Here is a 24,727-nt window from a genome sequence, read left to right as displayed (position 1 = left end):
TGGGGTCTTTATTGACCTCAAAAAAGCGTTCGACACTATTAACCACGAAATATTAATCAGTAAGCTACATCATTATGGGATTAGAGGTCTCCCTTTAGCATGGTTTAAAAGCTATCTCAGCAACCGACAACAGTCCGTAACAATTAATAGTGTCTCATCACCCTATAGACAGTTACAGTGTGGCGTTCCACAAGGATCGATTCTTGGCCCCATTTTATTTATAATTTATATTAATGACATCGCAAATGCAACTGACCAATTTCAATTCCGTCTATTCGCAGACGACACGAATTTATTTAAATTTATCAAGGATAATAATATAAACCTTACCCAAACCAATTGTGATTTTCAAAAGGTTTATGATTGGTGTCAAGCAAATAAACTTACGATCAATGCTGAAAAAACAAATTACATGATTATTAATACACCCCACAGGAAAATCTCAGTTGAGGGTAATATAGGAATAGACGGGAATGAAATACAGTGCGTCATGTCATCAACCTATCTAGGAGTTACTCTTGATCGCAATCTTACATGGAAATCACATATCCAAAATGTTGTTAATGCTATCACCCGAAAAGTTGGACTTATTGCACAGTTGCGACACTATGTACCGAAAGCCATTCTCTTGTTATTATATAACACACTCATTCTACCACACATTACTTACTGCCTAGAAATATGGGGTAATACCTATGCAACTTCCTTACAGCCAATACTTTTACTTCAAAAGAAAATTGCTCGCCTCATTACTTTTTCTGACTTTCATGCTCATAGCGACCCTCTTTTCAGACAACTTGGTATTTTAGACATTTATAAACTATGTAAACTGCACACATGCGTTTTCATCTTTGACTTGTTGAATAATCACTTTGCCCATGATATAACACATTACTTTAAAAAACCTCCTCACATGTATCCCACCCGTTTCGCGACTCAAAATAATTTCTCTGTCCCTAAAGTTAGCTTATCTCATAGTCAACACAATATCAAGTATGCAGCTGTAACACACTGGAATTCACTCCCAGACTACATAAAAAACATATCCTACAGACATTCATTCAAACATGCCTTAAAAGCTTACTTACTTCAATAAGTAAGTAAGTACTTAGTAATAGGTACTTCAATGTATGTATGTATGTATGTATGTATGTATGTATGTGTGTATGTATGTATGTATGTATGTATGTATGTCTATCTTGCTGTTTTTGTTGTTGTTGTTGTTGTTGTTGTTGTTGTTGTTGTTGTTGTTGTTGTAAATCCTATTTATTCGTTCATGCAAAGCATTATTTTGACAATTATTCTTATCACATTTTGTTTATTTTTCCGCTACCCGAGTTTTACCCAGTATTTTCGACTTTATAACTCATTCTGTAAGGGTTGTGGGCTTGACTAGTTCTGTAGAACTATTCCTACAACCCCCACCAGGTCCATGTAATTACTGATGTACATGTATTTGATTGAATATTCTTTGACTTAATTTAATTTATATATTTTGTTAATTTATTTGTTATGTATGTTTTTTTCCTGGTGAAATCAATAAACCAAACCAATAAACCAAGAAACAGAACAAATAAGCTTGTATTGTTATGCTCGTTCCGGGGCCGCGATGCCCAATAACGGAGTACATTATCAGTAATAATGTACAGCAATGACGTCACAAAATTCACTGGAATTGGCAATGCTATAATATAATATTTAATTATTTAATTAACTATTTAATTATTATTATTATAAAATATCTTTATTCAGGGTAAACCTCAATAAGCGTTACAAACAACACAGAGCGTTGCAGGGTCGGCTTCTTTCCATTGAGGCCCTCATACATCAAATCGACAATCATTCAAAAGTCCACTTACAAATTGTAAAACACATTAAGATATAAAATACACACATTGTGACACTATACCTCCAGATAAATAAAATAACTGCTAGGCAGAAGAAATGTCTCTGTAATTGTCTTGACATGTTTCAAAGTTTTAGCCTGCATGCCTTACATGTTCAGGTAACGAATTCCAGAGATTGCCACCCATGTGAGTGAATTTGCGGAGAGCATAGTTATTGTGAGCTGGTTTGATATAGACACTGCTAGCTTTACTAAAGTGGGTGTTATAATCATGAATTTTAGAAACAGGTGTAAAGCAATGTAACAAGTGGGGGGAAACTGTACCATGGTAACATTTGTACATCATGGAACAAATGTGAAATGTATGTCTTTCTATCAAGGAGTGCCTTTCTAAAGTTTGTCTGACTTTAACTGAGGGGGTCTGTGGGTGGCAATTTAGAAATTAGCTTATTTGTACAGTTATGCCAAATGATATCCCCTTAATCAAACATTGAACATTGGCAATACCATGGAATGGACCAGCATTTTGGCAGTTTTTTTTAGGTAAAGCAGACCTAATTCTACGGATAATACCTAACCTCTGTGAGATTTTGGCACTTATATGGGTGATGTGTGAATCCCATGTGAAAAGTGGGTCAAACCATATGCCAAGGTATTTAAATGTGTAGCGAAAATTCTTCCCTTTCTCAAGTTCACGACATTTTTGAAAGAAATATTTGTATTTAGGGACACAAACAGATCCATTAAAAGTAAAGTCGCTTTTGTAGGATGAGAACTAAATTGGCTCAAATTATCTTCAATATCGCAATTTTACTCTCAATACCTTATTATACAACTGTACGGCTAAGTCGCCTAAACTTCAACTGATATAGACTTTGGCATTCGCACACATTTGCTTGGCTATTGACTGCCGCATAATTGAATGCTAAATGTAAATGAAATGAACAGTTGTGCAAACGTACAAGGTAAACGGCTGCGAGAGAGAGAGAGAGAGAGAGAGAGAGAGAGAGAGAGAGAGAGAGAGAGAGAGAGAGAGAGAGAGAGAGAGAGAGAGAGCGTCCCTTTCAGACCATCAGAATCTTCATGCTAAACCCCTTTGAACGCTCAATTTTTTTAAACCCCGTTTCTCCCCAGGTCCCACCCCCTGTCGTAAATTCAGCATTAGTTCTACCGTCATTGCGTCATTGTAGAAAGTTTGTCTGATTTATATGTTGACCACGTGAATATATGCTCCATTTGCCAATTACCTAATCAACTACTCAACAGTTCTGTATATAAATCAGGGTCTGCAGGGTAAACTTAAATGCGGTACTACATATATGTATTCTATCAGGGTCTGCAGGGTAAACTTAAATTCGGTACTACATTTGTATTCTATCAGGGTCTGCAGGGTAAACTTAAATGCGGTACTATATTTGTATTCTATCAGGGGCTGCAGGGTAAACTTAAATACGGTACTACATATGTATTCTATCAGTGTCTGCAGGGTAAACTTAAATTCGGTACTACATATGTATTCTATCAGGGTCTGCAGGGTAAACTTAAATGCGGTACTACATATGTATTCTATCAGGGGCTGCAGGGTAAACTTAAATGCGGTACTACATTTGTATTCTATCAGGGTCTGCAGGGTAAACTTAAATTCGGTACTACATTTGTATTCTATTTTAGACGAATATTCGACGGCAACTTCATATCTGACAAGACCATCATGTACAAGTCCATGTTTTTCTGGATTGTAGCAACTGTTGTGGCTTGTAAAGCCTCTGAAAATGCTGAGATGTGTGAGTTTTGCGAGGTGGCTATAATCAAAGAAAAAAAGCGAGAGTATTTCGAATGTACCCGAAACCAAACTGATTGCCCAGAGGAACTCCTTGCTACCGCTAAGAACATCAAGATTGATAACGTAGGTATAAAGAGAACAGAATATCACATGTTTGCGTTAACTGAAGATCTGGACCAACCCACTTGGAGGATGTATTCAATAGTCTACGACGGTAACGATATCCCGGAAAGGCTGATAGAACCTGCCGGAACCACTCTAGACCCGTCCGTGTTAACATGTGTCAGCTGTACCAAAATATTCCTGGAGAAACCACACAATGGGTATTACATCTGGAAATGTGCAGACATCGGCAAGGTAAGGGAAAATATCAGCACTGGATTTCTTTAGTATGTATGCAATGAATTCATTTAAAGTTCACTGGTCGTCCATTACGCATGTCAGAATGATGTGTGGTTTGTGTTGCGTCGTATTTGTCCATCTCATAATCCTGTCACCTTAACTTGTTGATTTATCCATCCTATAATACTACCACCGTGTTGATTCACCTTATTTGCATGACTCAAAAGTTTCTTGGAGAAAAATTCTCATAATCGTAAATTGCCATATTGTTAATCATCTTTATGCGTTTATACAGGAGGGTTGTCCTAATGCATTCACTACCGGGAAAGTCAACTTTGACTATGACATCGACGACGTCAAACGCCTTGTGGACGAGTATTGTTACATCCTACCTGGAGAAGCGGAAACCGATTTTGTACCATTCTGTACATATCAGTAACAGTAAAGAGTCATTGCAAATAATATAGATAACTTGGTCGAGCTGAAATTCTAGACCATTGTTTAATATTGGTGATGGGATAATGAAGAATAACAGTTATAACAGAGAATTCCAAACAAAAGAATTAGTACATTCAATTATTTATATTATGGTAATAACGACAAGGATGAATATGGTTATATGATGTCTTGAATGTAAATGACATCTTTGTTTGCTTGTTTGTTTGTTTGTTTGTTTGTTTGTTTGTTTGTTTGCATGCATTTATATCTAATTATGTTTAATATATCCATGCTTTCTGTAGTGTTATTTGATGGTATTTGTAATATGGGTACATTTGTATTTCATTACTTACTGATATAAAGTCTCTGTTAACATCTCATTACTTATTCATTATTCAGTTGATATGCTGATAATGTTTAGTATCCATCAATGCGCATGTGTGTTTCGTGTTCAGGTTCATCAAATCGTTAGAGTAGTGACTTCCTTGAAATTAAACATCTTGAGGCAGTTCAGCTGAGAATTATTTTAAGTATATATATGTCAGTGTATGTGTTAGCATGATGTATAGCTTGATGGACAATGCTAATTACATGTATATTATACTATTTATTATAGATGTATCAAATTGTACATAAACAGGTAAATAACATAACTATTGATGAGTTGCTCACATTCACAACTCGCAAACATAGCAACATACCAGATTTATACCGAATGCCTTCCGTAAGGGTATAGTCTTGCAATTTCATGATTTATGCAAGAAATTTAGCTCTATATCTGTGATTTTTCAAGTCCCAATGAACGTTAGTTGTCAAAAATGTTGTTCAAATGCCAGCCTCCTATTCTCAGCACAGGAAAGCTTGCCATCCTTGGCTTCCATGATCCCCTACATACCCGGGATATGCACACCCGTTTCCACACAAATAATAAACGAAATTCAAACCCACACAACATTGCTATAATTACGCACGAGAAAGTTTACATACTTCATGGTAAGCATTGTAACAGTTTAACAACTCCTTAATACAGTGAAGTGATACTGTATTATTGCCCAATTTCGTCACGGGGTAAAGTACCATCTGCTCCAAATCCTGAAGTTTCTGCTTCCAATTTCATCAACTTTGTCACATATAGTTTTTTGTTGCACTAACACAACCATCGACATGTGCGTGTTGAACTTCCTTCTGTCCCATCATGAGTTTACAGGTCAGTTTGTCTACTTGTCACATGTAGACTATTTCACACTCCTTTACATGTAATCACTATGGGAAAATTGTCAAGATTTTGTTGAGTGGTGCTCCATCACTGTACACTAATTATATAGAGTCAATGTATAGGTCACCAATATTGATACATTGTTGCAAAATTTTCTTTGTAGGCTAGGCTTGGTCTATTTTCCATATTTTGACCACATACATTTCGGTATAAATTATAGATTATTACACTTGATAAATATGTGAGAGTGTATTTATTTCCTGAGATACCGTGCTAGATAACGATTACTAGCTAAAGCCTTGCAACAAACAGCAGTAGTTTGTTATCGGGAGAAATCGGGAAAAGAACACCGTAAAAAGGAGATGGTTCAAGGTCAATATAATACTTCCTAAACTTCAAATCGAAACTCTAAAAAGATACGATTTCTCTTTATTTATCTGCGCATTAGTGTGTGAAATTTGTTAATGATATGTCCATATTTGACGAAATTGAAACCCTTTTTTTTCTTGGCCTTAAAATAGGTTTTCCTGTGAGTTTGCTTCACTTAAATACCCAGCCTCAATCTTTTTTTTTCTCGTGTTTGTCCAGCCAATGCACACTGCAGATCCAAGGGAAAACACAAAATAACTCTCCCTACATTAATTGCTACTTCAGGGAAGACAACTGCAGAACTAATCATGAACAATTAACAAAAAAATCGTGTCGTCACACCACTTTAGGCAACGTATCCTGACCAGAAACAACAACTTTATTTCTTTTGAGTGGCCATAGCGTTTAATTACCTAAAAGATGCCGATAAGTTATTTAAACTAAAAGCTAAATCAATAATATTTTCAGGACAGATATGCTTTGGTATCGCAAATGTATGTACCAAAACCTAATCAGTTCTTGCCATAACCCTACGGAACACGTCTACAAAATTTTGTTTGAATGGAGCCAGTCGTTTTTTAGAAAATGGTGACACACACACACACACACACACACACACACACACAAACGTTAGCTCTACACATGTTTACTGACACACTATAATATGCAAATATGAAATTTTATCATAACATTTATATTACATTGTTCTCTTACTGAACTAAATTATAAAAATAAAATAAAAAATATTACGAAATTGCATGAAGTTTCAATTACTGCCAAAATTAAAAACCAGATTGAAACTGAATGCCTTCTGTAAGGGTTATATTCAGTTTTTTGTTCCTACACATAATAATTGCTGGAATGCAACAACCTTGTTATTGTAGGCTATTAGTACATGATATACCCCTGAATTGACAAAATGGTATGCCAAACTATAAGAAATCTGAAATGACTTTGTGATATCAATCTATGTACGTAGTGGAACAGGTGTAATGGCTTTTTGAGATGAATTTACAGGGATACGCATACATACAAACATAGATACATTTACCCATGTATACAGAAGAAATGTATGGATTGCTATTGGTATCATTTGAACATAATGAATTTTAGCTCTATATCTGTGATTTTTGAAGTCCCAATAAAAGTTAGTTGTCGAAAAAGTTGTTCAAATGTCCGCTACCTATTCTCAGTACAGGAAAGCTTGACTTAACTTCACTCTGCCTTCGCGATCCCCTACATACCGCGATATGTACACTAGTTTCCACGGCAAATAATAAACACAATTCAAACTGTTGTAACATCTCTAGTATGCAGAAAGTTTACATACTTTATGGTAAGCATGATACCGGTCTATACTTTGATTCTATACAACTTGTTTACGGCGGCAATACCCTTTATGTAACACTCAGTTCAAGAATTTCGCGATGCATGCCACAATGAGGTGAATTTCCATGGCTCTCAAGTTCGTTTGGTTTCTCAAAATAATATTCAGATCCGACAGAAACTTTTGACCCAATGAGTAGTGCTGCCAACCATTGCAACACAGTAACAACATTTACTTATCTCATTTGCATTGTTGTGATAATATCTTAATACGAATAAATGCACACGTTCTGGCAGCAAACTCACCCTTAGTATCGAAAGATTTATATTTAAAAAAAGAGAAGAATTTTAATTTTGATCAAAGTAGAGATGGTATGGATTTATCTTGGTGAATTCTCCAGCAAGAATTTTCAGTAGAAAGTTGGTGATTTCACCTGGGAGTTGAAGCTGACCTGGTTTGACAGACGATTTCCCCATGCATGCTTTCAGAAACAGAAATACGTGTGAGTATCAAAAAAAGTAAAAACAAGAAATAGTGAAGAGATGGTATGTATGAAGTTATGTAGGCGAAATCTCCAGTATGATTGCTTGCAGATGCGATCTTACGGCCACCCACACATGTAATAATGGGAAGCTTTTATAGAAAGTTGTAGCATAGATCTCACGGTAGGTGTTTTTAAGGCCAAGAAAAAACTAGGATTGTTTTCTGGTGAGTTTGCATCACTTAAATCCCCCGCCTCGATCTTCTTTTTTCTCGTGTTTGTCCTGCCAATGCAGACTGCAGATCCAAGGGTAAACAAAAATAACTCTCCCTACATTAATTGCTACTTCAGGGAAGACAACTGCAGAACTAATCATGAACAATTGAAAAAAAAATTGGGTCCTCACATGACACCACTTTAGGCAACGTTTCCTGACCAGAAACGACAACCTTCTTTTGTGTGGCCACCACGTCTAATTACTGAAAAATGCCAATATCTTATTAAAACTGAAAGCTACATCGATATTAATTTCAGGACAGATGCGCTTAGGTACCGCAAATGTATGTATCAAATTATATTGAATTTGAAGCGTGCACTCTTGAGATATGGCCTAATTACCGAAAACTATTAATTACGCAAATATCTCATTCATATTCATATTCATTTTGTTTACCAAAACCTAATCAGTTCTTGCCATTACCCATGTCTACCAAATGAGACCACTATAGGGGTATGAGTTTATACCCAAGCGACCATATGCCATCTGTCAATCTTTTCATTGCAGTTATTAAATCACAAGGCCTATGAGTAGGATCTGTTTATTCTTTTCGTTTATTCATTTTTGCCATCATGGTTATCAAACTTACTGCCACATATATAGATGAAATGTTTTATTTGAGTCAACTGTTTAATTCACTATAAAATATTTCATATATTGTATAGATCATTTGCTGTCCCACTCAGGTCATCATACACTATGTCTTACATACCATTAACTATTAAAGTCATGTCCCCAATGGCCCAGTATTAATGCATATGTAATGTACTGTTGTACTTTATCATCATAAAGACAAGGAAATTGTCATTTTTATTTAAGGTACTGTATTTGCAAAATTTGACTGGTACTGAACTTCAGTGCACTGCAAGCACAGGTTATGTACGAATTTTGTGTAAGTTTTCCAGTAACAATATAGCGCCCTCTGGAATATTGGTTACGTCTTGTGAAAGGCTATTTCGTCACGGTACAGCCCAATCTGATTACAATCTGATGATGGATTGTATACCGCGATTTCTTGTTGGCTGTTACGTCTACTGTCGTTTGTTCTTTTGTGAGCGCTCGTTACATACGAACAAACGACAGTGATGACGTCGCCAGGAGCGTGTACGAAAAGCAAACAAACTATAAAAAAAACAATTAATTGTAGGAAAATAAGGCAAGTGTGGTATGTATGTTGTTTCACAACAAATGCTTCGCTTATGTTGTGCTTAGGGCAAAAAACTAAAAATTCCGTAAGAGGTTGAAAATTAAAGTACTCCTCATAGGTAGTTTTGGAATAAGTTAATAAATAAATCTCAATTGTTCTACTCTTCAGTATAAACAGTTTAATATATAACACTTATTTTGTGTTGCTGACACTACACATTACGGACACTATACATTGATACTACACATTATGGACACTGCACATTAACACACATTATTGACACTACGTATTACGGACACTACACATTAACACTACACATTACAGACACTACACATGTACACTACATATTAGGGACACTAAACATTAACACACATTACGGACACTACACATTAACACTACACATTACAGACACTACACATTAACACTACACTACGGACACCACATTACGGACACTACACATTAACACTACACAATACACAATACACAATACACAATACACAATACGGACACTACACATTAACACAACACATAACGGATACTATACATTAACACTACACATTACGGACACCACATTACAGACACTACACATTACCACTACACATTACGGACACCACATTACGGACACTACACATTAACACTACACATTACGGACACTACACATTACGGTCACTACACATTAACACTACACATTACGGACACTACACTTTAACACTACACATTACGGACACTACACATTGATACTACACATTACGGACACTACACATTACGGTCACTACACATTAACACTACACATTACGGTCACTACACATTAACACTACACATTACGGTCACTACACATTAACACTACACATTACGGACACTACACATTAACACTGCACATTACGGTCACTACACATTAACACTACACATTACGGACACAACACATTAACACTGCACATTACGGTCACTACACATTAACACTACACATTACGGACACTACACATTAACACTACACATTACGGTCACTACACATTAACACTACACATTACTGTCACTACACATTAACACTACACATTACGGACACTACACATTAACACTACAAATAGCCACTTCCCATCAGTCTCAGAATCTAGGAAACATTTACCGGGTTTCAGTTTCTAAATACATAGTAGACGTATTTTCATTTTTTTATATTTTTTTCATTTATTTATTTATTTATTTTTTATTTATTTACAAAACTAACAAAATTCAAATAGAAACACACCAAACAGCAAATATATAAATCTTGCCAGGTGGACTTGAGATGACAACCTTGCAAAATTGCATTTTTAAAATTTCTCAGATAAATTAAAGTCAATATCTACAACAAAGATCATTATAAGTTGTCATACATCTCTGAATAGCACAGTGTTTAAATACATTAATTCTACTGACATCAGGTCTAATACAAGTTCTCCTCTGCCGAACATTAAAACGTAAATTAGCAAGAATATATAGACTATCGTAAACGTCGCATAAAGTTGCATACTTATGATGATTAAAAAATGATCCCGGTTTTGTAGCAAAGAAATTTGATGAATTTTTCCTGAATCCTTTCAATGCTAGCCTGTGGTTTCTTTTGCCAAGGGGACCAAACGATTGAACCGTACGCCAGAATACTTCTGCCATGGGTAACATAAATACGGATATTTCAAGTTCGCTAACATACCAAAGCGATTATTCTTTCTGCAGTAGTAATGCTAGTATACCAATGTTATGGACACTAACATTTTTTGTGTGACATACAAAACTGACTTTTACGACCCCTTTATGTTCTCCTATATATACCCAAGCTTCGAAAACTTGCGTTGTTCCATTAAGTTACTTATCACAATAAATGGTAGTCGTAATATCTTACCAAACCTTATCTGTGCACGTGATATCATATGATCATATGGTTAATGTAAACATGCAGTCTCTACTAATGACAAACTCTGATAGTAAAGAAATAAATGATGCTTAGTTGGATGTGAATTATACAAGTTGACACGTTATGAATCAATAATGGAACTGTTTGTTGTCTACATTATTAAAACAATGCATTTATGAGTGCACAAACACAACGTTTAGATGCAAGATGGCGACGTGTGTGTTTGGTGTCGTTTGTGCTATGCTTCTTCTTTCGATATTAGCTAGTTTCGGAAACCACAACTTCGTGAATGTTCGTGTACCCAGTGAGTATGACCCACCCACCTTGGAAGACTTGTACATTAAGAAGAATGTTGCAAACACAAGCTTGTCAGCGCTCGAAAACTTTGTAACATTTCATCACGATAAAATCAAAGGTAGGCCAAGATCAAGAACGTCAACAGCTGTGTCCGCACTTTGGTATTATCTTCTATTGTCACTGATATGCAGTGGAGATGTTCACAGTAACCCAGTGGCTATATTGTTCAAAATGTTTTCGGTCGAATTAAAGGGGGATTTTGCTGCGATACCTGTGATATATGGTATCACGCAAATTGTGTTGGCATAACTATGACTGAATACAATCACCTGTCGGAAGATAAAACATCTGAATGGCATTGCATATCCTGAAGTCTCCCACCTCTGACAGACAGTTTCTTAGAAGAAGCTGGAGATTGAAAACTTGCTTTTGATGTAACTGAATCAAATGATTCCATGTATGATCCTGTACCCAAACTTGTATTTGCAAGTGTCACAGAAGGGACTTAAACTTGCCCATCTAAACACAATAGGAATTTGAGGAAAACAAGTTTGCAAGATTGATGAATTACGTCATCACACGAGATCTCAGCCTATGACATTCTCACACTATCTGAGAAACTCCTTGACAGCTCCGTTACTACATCTGAAATTGATATACCTGGATATGTGACATATAGGAGAGACCGCCCAAACCTTGGAAGGAGTGCTCACATACGCTTCCAAATCGTTACAGACTGTAAATAGAGAGGACTTGCAGATGGATGGTGTTGAATGTATATGGATTCAACTAGACATCCACAGGTCAAAATCCTGTCCAATTGGAAACATTTATCGCCCTCCTTCAGCAGACATTGACTACCTTGAATGTGTGGAAAAATGTATATTTCGACAGCTTGTGATGAAGACAAGATTCTCTATATTCTTGGGGACTTCAATATTGATTTAAAACCAAACAAAACAAAAGGTTTAGCAAAACGTCTCACTAATTTCTGTAAGGTTTTTCAATTAAGAAATCCAGTGAAAGACGTCACCCGTGTAACCGACAGCTTAGAAACTCTTATTGATTTAATTGTGTGTAATGACCAAGCTCATACATCTTAAACCATAGTTCTTTCCATCGGTCTCAGCGATCATCGTCTGGTGTATGCCGTTCGTAATATACAGAAACACAGACAAATATAATTGTTAACTTCTTAATTGTCTGTGACTGAAAGTAAAGTCTGCACCAAAACAGGTGAAAACTAGATCTTTCAAGAATTTCGATGCAGAGAGGTTCTGTGATGAAGTTCGTAATATCCCCTGGCAGTCAATTGAAATTCACGACAACCCAGATGACGCTTGGGGCATGTGGAAGGATGACACCTGTGTGTGATTCTAATGCTCCATTTCGGGCTATCACTCGTATGGGAGAACATACCCCGTGGATAACAGGTGAATTCATTGCATTAACATGTGAACGTGATAGACTCAAACATTGTGCAGAAAAACATAAGGATGCAACATTTTGGGCAAATTCAAGAAAGTTAGAAATTATGTTAACAACAGGAGGGTACATTTGAAAAAAAGAATATTTTACATCGCAATTAGATCAAACTAGCAGTGACTCAAAAAATCTTTTGCACACTTTGAAAAACATTGTTGCCAACCCAGACTAATGAGATTGTCATGGGTTTGAAAGTGGATGATCATATCACCACCCATAAAAATGCGCTTAATAACCTTTTTACTACAGTTGGATCCAAACTGTCAATGAAGTTTACAAATCGAAATACTACACTTTTAACCCAATGTGACATATCCACTGAGTACGTTTGTAGACAATTGTCGAAACTCTGTATTGCTAAAGCCACTGGTATTGACAATGTCAGTGCATGGTTACTTAAATATGCGGCTCCGTATATATCATCTTCATTGACATATATTTTTAATCTATCTCTACAGACAGGACAGGTTCCTGCAGAGTGGAAACGAGCTAGGATTGTGCCATTATTTAAAAAGGGGGATAGAACTGACGTTGGTAATTACCGACCAATATCTATCCTCCCTGTAGTTTCTAAGATAATGGAAAGAGCTGTCCATGATCAGCTGTACAGCCATCTAGATGAGAATAATACTATTGATCGTAAACAACTCACTGGTGCAATATTTCTAGATCTGAAGAAAGCATTCGACACAGTCGATCATGGACTGCTGCTTCAGAAACTACATCAATTGTATATACAAGGCAGTGCATTGGCATGGTTCCGTGCCTATCGTGAGTTGTAGTTGTAGAGTTAAATTCCACATTATCAGAAAGCATTGGCATTTCTTGTGGGGTACCCCAAGGTTCAATCCTGGGACCTTTATTTTCACCCTTTATATCAATGACTTGCCGGAAACAGTTATAAAGGCTCAAGTAATGATGTATGCAGATGACACGGTTATTTTCTATTCATGCAAATCAGTTGCCGATATTGAAGTGATACTCACAGAGGAAATAATGCATGTCAAGGCGTGGCTTGACTCAAACAAGTTAACAATGAATACAAGTAAAACCAAGACCCTGCTTTTCGGTACTTCTCAAAAACTAAAATTAAAATCAGTTTTGCAAATTCGAAAACAGGGACACCTAGTAGAGCAAATATTTGATTTCAAATACTTAGGGGTTTGGCTGGATTCAAAATTGAAATTTTCAACGCATATTTCCAAAATTTCTGCTAAAATTTCTCTAAAACTTGGTCTACTGTCGAGAATCAGACACTTTTGCCGTTGGGACTTAGGAAGATGATGTTCAATACTTTAGTCCTTCCCCATTTCGATTATGGTGTGAATGTATGGTGTAATACAAATCAAAAGTATTTGAAGGCACTTGAGCTCTTCCATAAACGAGCTGGCCGACTGCTCCTCGAAGTTCCCCGTGATACTAGTACGGGTTGGGTATATGAAAACTTGGGTTGGGTCAGCCCTCAAATTAGATGGAAGCGATAACTGGCGATACTCGTCTACAAATCCGTAACAGGTAATACACCTAGTTACCTAACTGAAATGTTCAATCATTCCAACCAAATTCATCTTCATAACACAAGACAGGCCAGTAAAGGTAACATATACATCCCTACAGTTAAAACTGAATATGGGAAACAGGCATTTCATTATAGTGGTGCTGTTCTATGGAACAATCTACCCCTATCCATAAGATCAGCTCCGAACTCATCGATATTTAAAAGACATCTTAAGAATGTAGTCTGGTAATGTAAGTGGATATCTTTTAAAGTGCACTGTGCATCTGTAACTTTTTGTCCTGGTTTGTCCTTTTTGGTTTTCTTGGTTTTTTCTGTGTAGGCACTCCTGTAATTCATTGGGAGAACAGTGCTAATGCACTGAAATGGTGTCTGTATATGAAAGATTAATAAATAAATAAACGTTCTAAATGAGCATTTTGGATTTATTTGTGGACTGAACAGCTGTTGTGATATACAAACGCGCAAGAAACTTGTAGATCTTGTAGACAGAAATGTGGAAACAAAAGTAAAACAAAATGAAGATCATTAGTTCTATGTAATATGTTGAAATCCAGCCATAAAAATGAAACCGTGGAAATGATGAAGCATTGATTAGTACATGTATTTATGCCAAAGACGTACATGCGTCATTTAAAACATGATGATGTCACTCAGACAATATGTTAACTATATAAGCTTCAAACTTCATACAGTTTCGTATCATTACTTTTCCAATTAAGTGGTCCCTTACGGGAGCCATCCATTTTACATCTGGTGCATTATTCTTCGCCATACTGTTTCAAAGCAGTATATAAAACTCATCAAGAGAAAGAAAACGCTTTTAGGAAAGAAAACAACTTACCGCCTACACAATGAACAGACTTAAACATAAAACACATTTAGTCAAAAAGCAAATAACAAATCAGAATTAAACGTTTAAAGTTCTAACGAAAAAGATGTTATGTTTTTGGAATTTTTGCATTTACCAAGCAGTATAACACTGAATACAAATCCAGGGACTAATTGTGTGTCACCGGCCTCGCTACAAAAATGTAATATTATTATAATTACCTTCCGTAAGGAAGGTTATTTATAAGGGATGACAATCTGTGTGTGTGTCATCGCTTTCTCAATACGGCTGGCTCAATTCAAACGAGATTTGGTGGGTAATGGCTAGAGATTTAGGGTAATGGCTAGAACTGATTAGGTTTTGGTAAACATTACATGCATATTAATGATCCGTTTGCATAATCAATGATTTTCGGTAATTAGCCTATATTTAAAGAATGCATAGTTCAAATTCAATATAATTTAGTACATTCATTGCTGACAACAATATACATGTGCCATATAGAGTTCGATAATGTAGCTTTAAGGTTTAATGAGTAATTCACATAATTAATGGTGGTCACTAATTAGGCTACATTCGTGATACCAGGGCGCACGTCTCAAAAAGCTCATTGATGCAACTCTTATTTTTAATGACTCATTTGCATAATTAATGATTTCAGTAAGTAGGCTATATCTTACGAATGCATACTCCAAATTCAATATAGTTTGGTACATACTTCAAACATAGCTAATCGCACATGTTCTAAAAAGCTTTGTGATGTAGCTTTTAGTTTCAATGAGTTATTTGTATAATGATGTTCAGTAATTATGTTATATCTTAAAAATGCACTTTCAAATGCAATTAAATTTGGTACATACTTCAAACATAACTAATCGTATATGTTATGTGACATTCCAGTAATAATTGTGTGCACGAACGAAAATTTCAAGTCTTTGTCGTTACGGAAGGCATTCAGTTTAAATCCAGAAATACCTTTTTGTTTTACTTTTGTAAAGCTCAGAGACAGCTGTCATATTCAAGGTATCAAAATAACCATATCTACCCATCAGATTTCGGTGGAAGCAGCGGGAATGCTATGAGCCGTTAGTTAATGAATGTATTTAATATGGCAATCAATATCCGTCATTTAGAGTGTGAATCAATCCAAATATACATTTGTAATTATTATAATGGATTTGGCAGATTTGCATCAACGATGACTAAATGTTAAAGTTTCGTATTAATGTTATGTGACAGTTTCTAAAAGCAAATCTTGATTTCATAGCGTGTTATGGTGAAGACTTAGCTAATTTTGTATACGCAGATGTTGATTTTTAATGCTAGGCTATTAGTGGAAATGGAACATCTGTTTGCGATAATACATGCGACAACTGTTCATTTATATACATGTGTAAGGCTGTCATCGATGAACAGCTTACAAAAATGAATTATTCACACGACATCTGTGAAAAGGAAGCACTGCTAAAATATAATCCTTCGCTTCGTTCCTTTGTGATGGATAGCAGACTTTTGTACATTTAAAAATATAATGACAACATCCCGCAGATAAAACAAAGGAAAGATATCTATCTATCATTGGTATCTTATGTGGCGATGACCTCATGTCAGTTTTTCTCCAATCAAATATAAAATAAGCAAGTAGCTCTTTTGAATGGAACTGCACCTTTGGCTCTAGCCGTAGATTTGGCTAAATTGTCTGTCAGGTGGAATCAAGTGGTGGCCCAGGTTACATCATCCGAGTAGCCTTATAAATACGAACCAATACAAAGCTAGCACAGATTGAGATCTGAAAATATAAAGTATAATCTCATCTCAAAGGATCTTTGTTGGGCAGAAGATAGGGTATAGCTGTTTGTGAACAATACGATACGGCAACCAGCAAGGTACAACATCTTAACCACAATACCTGCCGTGTTACTGGTACGTAATTGCACTATACTATAGTATAATATGGTTTGTTATTTGAATTAGAAATAAGTGATATTCGTTATTTTTTGGCAACTAAACAGATATATGCATTCTATATAAACATTGCATTATGATATGGAATACTGTTTGATATATTTGAAAGCTCAAGTCCGGGTGATCTTAAATATTTAAGGAAATAGAAACCTGCTCAAACAATATTTTTGGATTATTTTTGTTCGATAAACTATTCTCGGTGGAGATAAATTACATTTCGCTAAGTGTGGTTCTAATCCAAATAAGTTTCCAACCATCGAGTAATTTTGTATCATATACCTACAGATTTAAAATGTACAAGGGTACCGTCTTCGTATTAGCTGTGTGTCTTGTAGCCTGTGCGGCTAGGCATCTTAACAATCATAAGATGCTTTCTAGACACAATACCAAGATCAAGGCACCTCAAGTTACTAGCAGGATGTGTTTATCTTGCAAGATTGACAGAGGAAACGTCCAACAACGAATGGCTTGCAGGGAGCAGGAGGTTGCATGTCCATCACATCTGAAAAAAGCAGCAAGAAAATTGCATCTGAAAAATATCGATGAAAATGACCATCAGATTTATGCTGTGAGAAAGGGCAAATCTCATCGGATGTACTCTGCTGTCTACGACGCAGACTGTAATAACTCAACTGCAGGAGATGATTTGGACCCAGAGATTAAAACCTGTCTGAGCTGCGCTCGTAGTTATCTGAACAAGTGGAATGGTTACTCCGTCTTGAAATGTTTGGAGTTGGGGAAGGTATGTAGTGACAATACAATCCTCACAAAGAATTAGTTGAATAACTATACATTCCAATATCGCTGGAAAGTACCCTAACATTTCCAGAGAGAAAGAATTAAGGTGGTACGTAGAGAGACGGAAGTGATGGGAGGGGTATTGTGGGGGGGGGGGGGGTGTTATCAACTGAAAATTTAATCCGTGAATGTGGCAATTGGTTAATGTAAAATACTGATAATCTACTGTCTTTTCTACAATTCCGTTTGTCTGATAATAGCATCATCATGAATGTTGATAAAGAGTTTAATCAGATGGAGCAGAAATTTTCCTTTGATTTGCTGTTCACATTTGTAAATTGTATTTATGTTGCAGGATGGCTGTCCTATGGCATTTGCTAGGGGTTGCTTCGATTTTGAAATTGACAAGGAAAATGTTACTGCAAGTTACAATGCCAGTAATGATGATGGTGAGGGTGATGATATCATTGCAATTCTCAATGCAACTGCTTTGGACGCTGGCACAGATAACATAACCTTTTTTGATTATGTTAATGGTACGGCTATACTTGATGATGTCGACCCTGTGAATGAAACTATTTTCGATGTTATTGGTAATGTTACAATCTATGACGAAGTTGATGCTGGCACAGATAACATAACCTTTTTTGATTATGTTAATGGTACGGCTTTACTTGATGATGTCGACCCTGTGAATGAAACTATTTTCGATGTTATTGGTAATGTTACAATCATTGACGAAGTTGATGCTGTTAATGGGATCGACGAAGTCTGTTATACCACAGTTCTAGATAACGGTTTTAGGCTTTTCACATGTTCGGAAAATCGCAACGACGATACAGGCGACGGTACTGAAGACGATACAGGCGATGGTACTGAAGACGATACAGGCGATGGTACTGGAGACGATTAGCACTTTAATAACCTGTTGTCACATTGCAAATAAGAGTGATCACCATACAAGCCTGCTATCTGGGCTACTCGTTGTTAAAACCCCATATGCATGATATTTCAATGTAAAGGGTTGACAAATAAAGGGTTGATAATCATTATATTCACATTTTCACCTAGAATCATATTTACAATGTTTTGGAGAAGGGTATCTTACATTCGACTTTGATGACATCATTATGTTCAATATTGTTATATGACAAGAAAGGCAGTTGGCCATCCTATTTGTCCTTAGACATCAAATACGTCACAATATGCACAGTAGAGAGAATGTACTTTATCATCAACTTGTTGCTTTGTTGAGTTACTATGTAAAACACGGTGTGTGTGTGTGTGTGTGTGTGTGTGTGTGTGTGTGTGTGTGTGTGTGTCTGTCTGTCTGTCTGTCTGTCTGTGTGTGTGTGTGTGTGTGTGTGAATGAAAACTAAACTTAAATTTCCTTAAATAAATCTCTTTTCGTCAATAAACCAATAAATTTACGTTCACAAAGGCAATACATGTTCTTGTGTGTAATTTGTATTTTGATTGATGACGTAACAAACTAAGGTAACACCAAAGGTCCTTGACCCTTCGTACATTTTGCAATGCTGAAAAGGCACATAGTGATTTAGCTATAGGGGGTCTGAGGCCGAACTTAAAGAATTCAGTTTTTATCCTACACTGAACTATTGATAGCGTCCCTTGCAGACATCGTCATGTTTTACCCTCTGTATCAAAATCAGGAATTAAATTCTTCCATGTATTCTCCCCTCCCGCTACCGATCGAAAAAATTGCCCGCCCACTGATCAACTGCGTAAGAACAGTTTTCTGCAAGAACAACTTCGTTGACTGCACCTGTTATAATAATGACTACGTTTACAAATGATTTACTCACGATCTTAAAATTGAATCAATTACAAGATCATAGACTCGACCCTGGAGGGTCTATGACCAGATACAGTATATACCCCACACGATGAGCTCTGTGTCTAGGCAACAGTATATTCTCAAATGTAAACATCAATGTTCGTTTATCACAGTTCCTCCATATAGTTATCATATCATTACACCTAACTACCTAAGGTCTATTCAATACACCTACCTACCTTAGGTCTATTCAATACACCTACCTACCTTAGGTCTATTCAATACACCTACCTACCTAAGATCTATTCAGTACACCTACCTACCTTAGGTCTATTCAATACACCTACCTACCTTAGGTCTATTCAATACACCTACCTACCTTAGGTCTATTCAATACACCTACCCACCTTAGGTATATTCAATACACCTACCTACCTAAGATCTATTCAATACACCTACCTACCTAAGGTATATTCAATACACCTACCTACCTAAGGGCTATTCAATACACCTACCTACCTAAGGTCTATTCAATACACCTACCTACCTTAGGTCTATTCAATACACCTACCTACCTAAGGTATATTCAATACACCTACCTACCTACCTAAGGTATATTCAATACACCTACCTACCTAAGGTCTATTCAATACACCTACCTACCTACCTAAGGTCTATTCAATACACCTACCTACCTACCCAAGGTCTATTCAATACACCTACCTACCTAAGATCTATTCAATACACCTACCCACCTTAGGTATATTCAATACACCTACCTACCTAAGATCTATTCAATACACCTACCTACCTAAGGTATATTCAATACACCTACCTACCTAAGGGCTATTCAATACACCTACCTACCTAAGGTCTATTCAATACACCTACCTACCTTAGGTCTATTCAATACACCTACCTACCTAAGGTATATTCAATACACCTACCTACCTAAGGTCTATTCAATACACCTACCTACCTAAGGTCTATTCAATACACCTACCTACCTAAGGTATATTCAATACACCTACCTACCTACCTAAGGTATATTCAATACACCTACCTACCTAAGGTCTATTCAATACACCTACCTACCTACCTAAGGTCTATTCAATACACCTACCTACCTACCCAAGGTCTATTCAATACACCTACCTACCTAAGGTCTATTCAATACACCTACCTACCTACCTAATGTCTATTCAATATACCTACCTACCTACCTAATGTCTATTCAATACACCTACCTACCTAAGGTCTATTCAATACACCTACCTACCTAAGGTCTATTCAATACGCCTACCTACCTAAGGTCTATTCAATACACCTACCTAAGGTATATTCAATACACCTACCTACCTAAGGTATATTCAATACACCTACCTACCTACCTACCTACCTACCTACCTACCTAAGGTCTATTCAATACACCTACCTACCCAAGGTCTATTCAATGCACCTACCTACCTTAGGTCTATTCAATACATCTACCTACCAAAGGTCTATTCAATACACCTACCTACCTAAGGTCTATTCATTACACCTACCTACCTAAGGTCTATTCAGTACACCTACCTACCTAAGGGCTATTCAATACACCTACCTACCTAAGGTCTATTCAATACACCTACCTACCTAAGATCTATTCAGTACGCCTACCTACCTTAGGTCTATTCAATACACCTACCTACCAAAGGTTTATTCAATACACCTACCTACCTAAGGGCTATTCAATACACCTACCTACCTAAGGTCTATTCAATACACCTACCTACCTAAGATCTATTCAATACACCTACCTACCTAAGGTCTATTCAATACACCTACCTACCTACCTAAGGTCTATTCAATACACCTACCTACCTAAGGTCTATTCAATACACCTACCTACCTAAGGTCTATTCAGTACACCTACCTACCTAAGGGCTATTCAATACACCTACCTACCTAAGGTCTATTCAATACACCTACCTACCTAAGGTCTATTCAATACACCTAGCTACTTACGGTCTATTCAATACACCTACCTACCTAAGGTTTATTCAATGCACCTAGCTACTTAAGGTCTATTCAATACACCTTCTAATTTGGGATCAGATAGGGTATTAAAGTTGTATATTTTTAAAATCTGAAATATTCACATTATGTGAACTTGCCGTGCGGGGGTTTCAGTGATTTACATGTTTGGATGCAGCTGAGCCGTGCACAACAACAAAATATGTGGACGTTTATGAGAATTACCACTGCCTGGATTTTGTGTAAAATGACCCAAATCACATTTGTTACATCAACATATATATTTAACACAGGACCTTGTAGTTAATGAAGTTTGAAATATTACATTCGATACGTACAGTGCACACGTCACATTTCATTTGTCGAAGTACAACTTTGAGACTGAACACTTTTCGACACGCTTAAAGTCGGATCTATGCATGTTTATTCACCAAAAGCACACACAATATAAATATTTTCATTTAGTTGTTGTTGTTGTTGTTGTTGTTGTTGTTGTTGTTGTTGTTGTTGCCTCGTGATATCGAAAATATCTTCATGGCTATCAATTTTCACACCCTGAATATATTCCTTTTTACACAAGCTGTGCAAGTACATTAATAGTAACACATAGAATGTGACTACATTATATATTACAACTACTACTTATGAAAGAAATGGTGTTATCAAATACTGCCATGCTATAACACCAATTGGGTATACTACTGCTATAAATAATCTTTTCAAATTGATACTAGTGGCGGTTCATTTAAAGTAATGATTTCCAGGCCACACACACACACACACACACACACACACACACACACACACACACACACACACACACACACACACACGAAATACCCTCTCACGTTTATGATTAGATTAACTTTCCATAGACATTTTATATTAAAGTAACACCTGTGTGAAAAATCCTAAAATCGGCTTACTCACACCTAGAAAAGGTCATAAATATTCATTACTTCACGTGAATGACATTAATGTCAAAACAGCCCACAACCTTACACTCATTATATCGACTGATACTTCTGTCCCTGATTGGCACTAGCCTCCTTATATACGATATTATCACACTGTTTATATTATATGAATCGATGTAATGAATTTGAAATTATGGGCTATATTATGTCAATGTATGAACCTATGTCAATGGTGTAATATGTTCATTAGTTAGCAAACTTGAAAAAGTTATTTATTGAAAAGAAGAAGATATGTATTGCTGTGACTAAACAGAACGATAAAAGACATTATTGATCCTATAAAGTTGTATCATATATGTGTTTGACAGATTTATTAATACTTTGATACTTTGACTTAATGTAACAGCGGGAGGGAAAATCATATCCCATCAGAAAATGTTCCATCAGCGTGTTTGCATGAGAAGGGCTGGTGTGTGTATATTAATAACTCTCCATAGAAACGTTGAACATTAATGCAGCAGATGAGGTATCTAACTTATTTGATGTCACACCTGTCGACGTCTATGTGCCAGCCTGTAAACTCAGAGTATATTAAACACTTAAACACACGTATAAGAACCCAAAAAAATACACCATTTAGTAATAAATCATGGTATGAACTACCAACCCGCACACCATGATAATATGAACTATCAAACTACATACCGTCATAATATGAACTATCAAACCACACACCATCATAATATGAACTATCAAACCACACACCATCACAATATGAACTATCAAACCACACACCATCATGATATAAACTGTCAAACTATTCACCATCATGTTTTATTTGTTTACAAAGTGATAAGTTAAGTCTGTCACCAACAAACTTTTTACAAACAGTTGTACTTTTGGCAGAATTTTTGGAACGAATCGATGAAGGAACGAAGCTCGAAACTACAATGGAAGTTATAAATTGCGAAGCAAACTTGAACAAAGGATACACTACATTCAAACATTCAATAAAAAATAAACAAATTAATATCATTAAATGACGCTATTGTTTTCATTAATGGTCTTAATATAGAGGGTTGTTTTCATATATATGTAATATGATATTTTTTATATGCAGATATATACAAATTAATAAATATTAACAAATGACTAACTGGTTGTATTAAAGGAAATATGTGTAAATCTCGTTGCGATGATTTGACTGTAAATATACATATAGCGGCACAACCCCTCCCAAACACCTGTTACAGTGAATGTGCATCATATTGCAAAAGCTAGAAAGTACTGTTGTAATTTTTTTAATCCTCAAATGGTTGGGAAAGAGTATTTTTTTTATCTTGTTAAATAGTTCTGCATATATATAGGTACCTCATTTCAAGAAACATTTTAATATCAAGATTACTATTTTTTGTTGATTTTCTTGCCAACCAGATGTTTTTGGTGAATGTATGTGACATTACTTCCGACGACTAGTAAAAATATCATACAGCTGTTACGGTACAATCATGCATAACAATTAGATTTCACAAGTGAGAGACAATGGGAAAGGCTGACCTCTTGTGACGTCACAACGAACTATCCACTAATAGAAAGAGCTTATGCACAAGTGGTAAAATTGATACTTTGGTGACATTAACATAACCTACCACCAATCTACGACAGGAAGTTGATTGGAAAGAATCACCCCTAGAAGGGATAGTGTGTCCGTTTCAAGAAGGAATCGAAGAAGATCTGGGAACATCAAGTCGGTTAGTGTGTGTATATATATATATATATATTGCATTTAACGGCAGATCTTTTTTTGTTTTCATTGGATTGATTCGTACAGGAAAAGACAAAGTGTGCCGTAAACGTATTCAGACATTTGTATTAATGTCGACAGTATTTGTGCATTTGTTGGTACTTCTAACTCAATTGATTTATGTTTCTATATATTTTGTTATTTCTTCCACTAGCTTGGTCCGCAAAAACATGTATAAGATCCTTATATTTCTCGTCGCTATTGTTTTAGTGGCATGTGAAGGAAAACACTCCAAACTACGCAAA

The 24,727-nt window shown here is 36.1% G+C and overlaps 3 protein-coding genes across 5 annotated transcripts in view; all 3 read left to right on the top strand.

The window, feature by feature from the left end:
• The window catches only part of LOC144434641 (uncharacterized), a 33,579-nt gene extending 28,996 nt beyond the window's left edge, over nucleotides 1-4,583 (top strand). For 2 of the 3 annotated variants that reach the window (XM_078123144.1, XM_078123143.1), the window contains exons 2-3: nucleotides 3,518-3,986; nucleotides 4,267-4,583. In XM_078123144.1, the coding sequence (XP_077979270.1) occupies nucleotides 3,558-3,986; nucleotides 4,267-4,410 (573 nt within the window). In that variant the 5' untranslated portion in view covers nucleotides 3,518-3,557 and the 3' untranslated portion in view covers nucleotides 4,411-4,583. Of the gene's footprint in view, nucleotides 1-3,027; nucleotides 3,066-3,517; nucleotides 3,987-4,266 lie in introns of those variants that run through there. The other variant, XM_078123142.1, reaches the window with a different exon arrangement.
• Nucleotides 4,584-16,924: 12,341 nt separating this feature from the next.
• On the top strand, nucleotides 16,925-19,242 carry LOC144433866 (uncharacterized). The gene is made up of 3 exons (XM_078122254.1): nucleotides 16,925-17,167; nucleotides 17,495-17,951; nucleotides 18,303-19,242. Exons 2-3 carry the CDS (start codon nucleotides 17,502-17,504, stop codon nucleotides 18,858-18,860), a joined length of 1,008 nt encoding a protein of 335 aa, XP_077978380.1. The 5' UTR covers nucleotides 16,925-17,167; nucleotides 17,495-17,501; the 3' UTR covers nucleotides 18,861-19,242.
• A 5,091-nt stretch (nucleotides 19,243-24,333) lies between these two features.
• LOC144433811 (uncharacterized) overlaps nucleotides 24,334-24,727 on the top strand; it is a 5,115-nt gene continuing 4,721 nt past the window's right edge. The window contains exons 1-2 of the mRNA XM_078122177.1: nucleotides 24,334-24,435; nucleotides 24,637-24,727. The exon at nucleotides 24,637-24,727 is cut by the window's right edge and continues 591 nt beyond it. Coding sequence (XP_077978303.1) covers nucleotides 24,653-24,727 — 75 coding nt within the window. The 5' untranslated portion in view covers nucleotides 24,334-24,435; nucleotides 24,637-24,652. The remainder of the gene's footprint in view (nucleotides 24,436-24,636) is intronic.

Source organism: Glandiceps talaboti, chromosome 4, assembly GCF_964340395.1.
Source record: "Glandiceps talaboti chromosome 4, keGlaTala1.1, whole genome shotgun sequence".
NCBI classification, from domain to species: domain Eukaryota; kingdom Metazoa; phylum Hemichordata; class Enteropneusta; family Spengelidae; genus Glandiceps; species Glandiceps talaboti.
Note: the sequence above shows the minus strand (reverse complement) of the source record. Positions and strands in the feature narration are given on the sequence as shown.

What these genes read in the sequence shown, in the direction of transcription:
- LOC144433866 (XM_078122254.1), top strand. Translation starts at nt 17,502, where the DNA reads ATGTACAAGGGTACCGTCTTCGTATTAGCTGTGTGTCTTGTAGCCTGT. An exon ending in AATGTTTGGAGTTGGGGAAG is followed by an intron (nt 17,952 to 18,302) that starts GTATGTAGTGAC and finishes TTTATGTTGCAG; the next exon opens with GATGGCTGTCCTATGGCATT.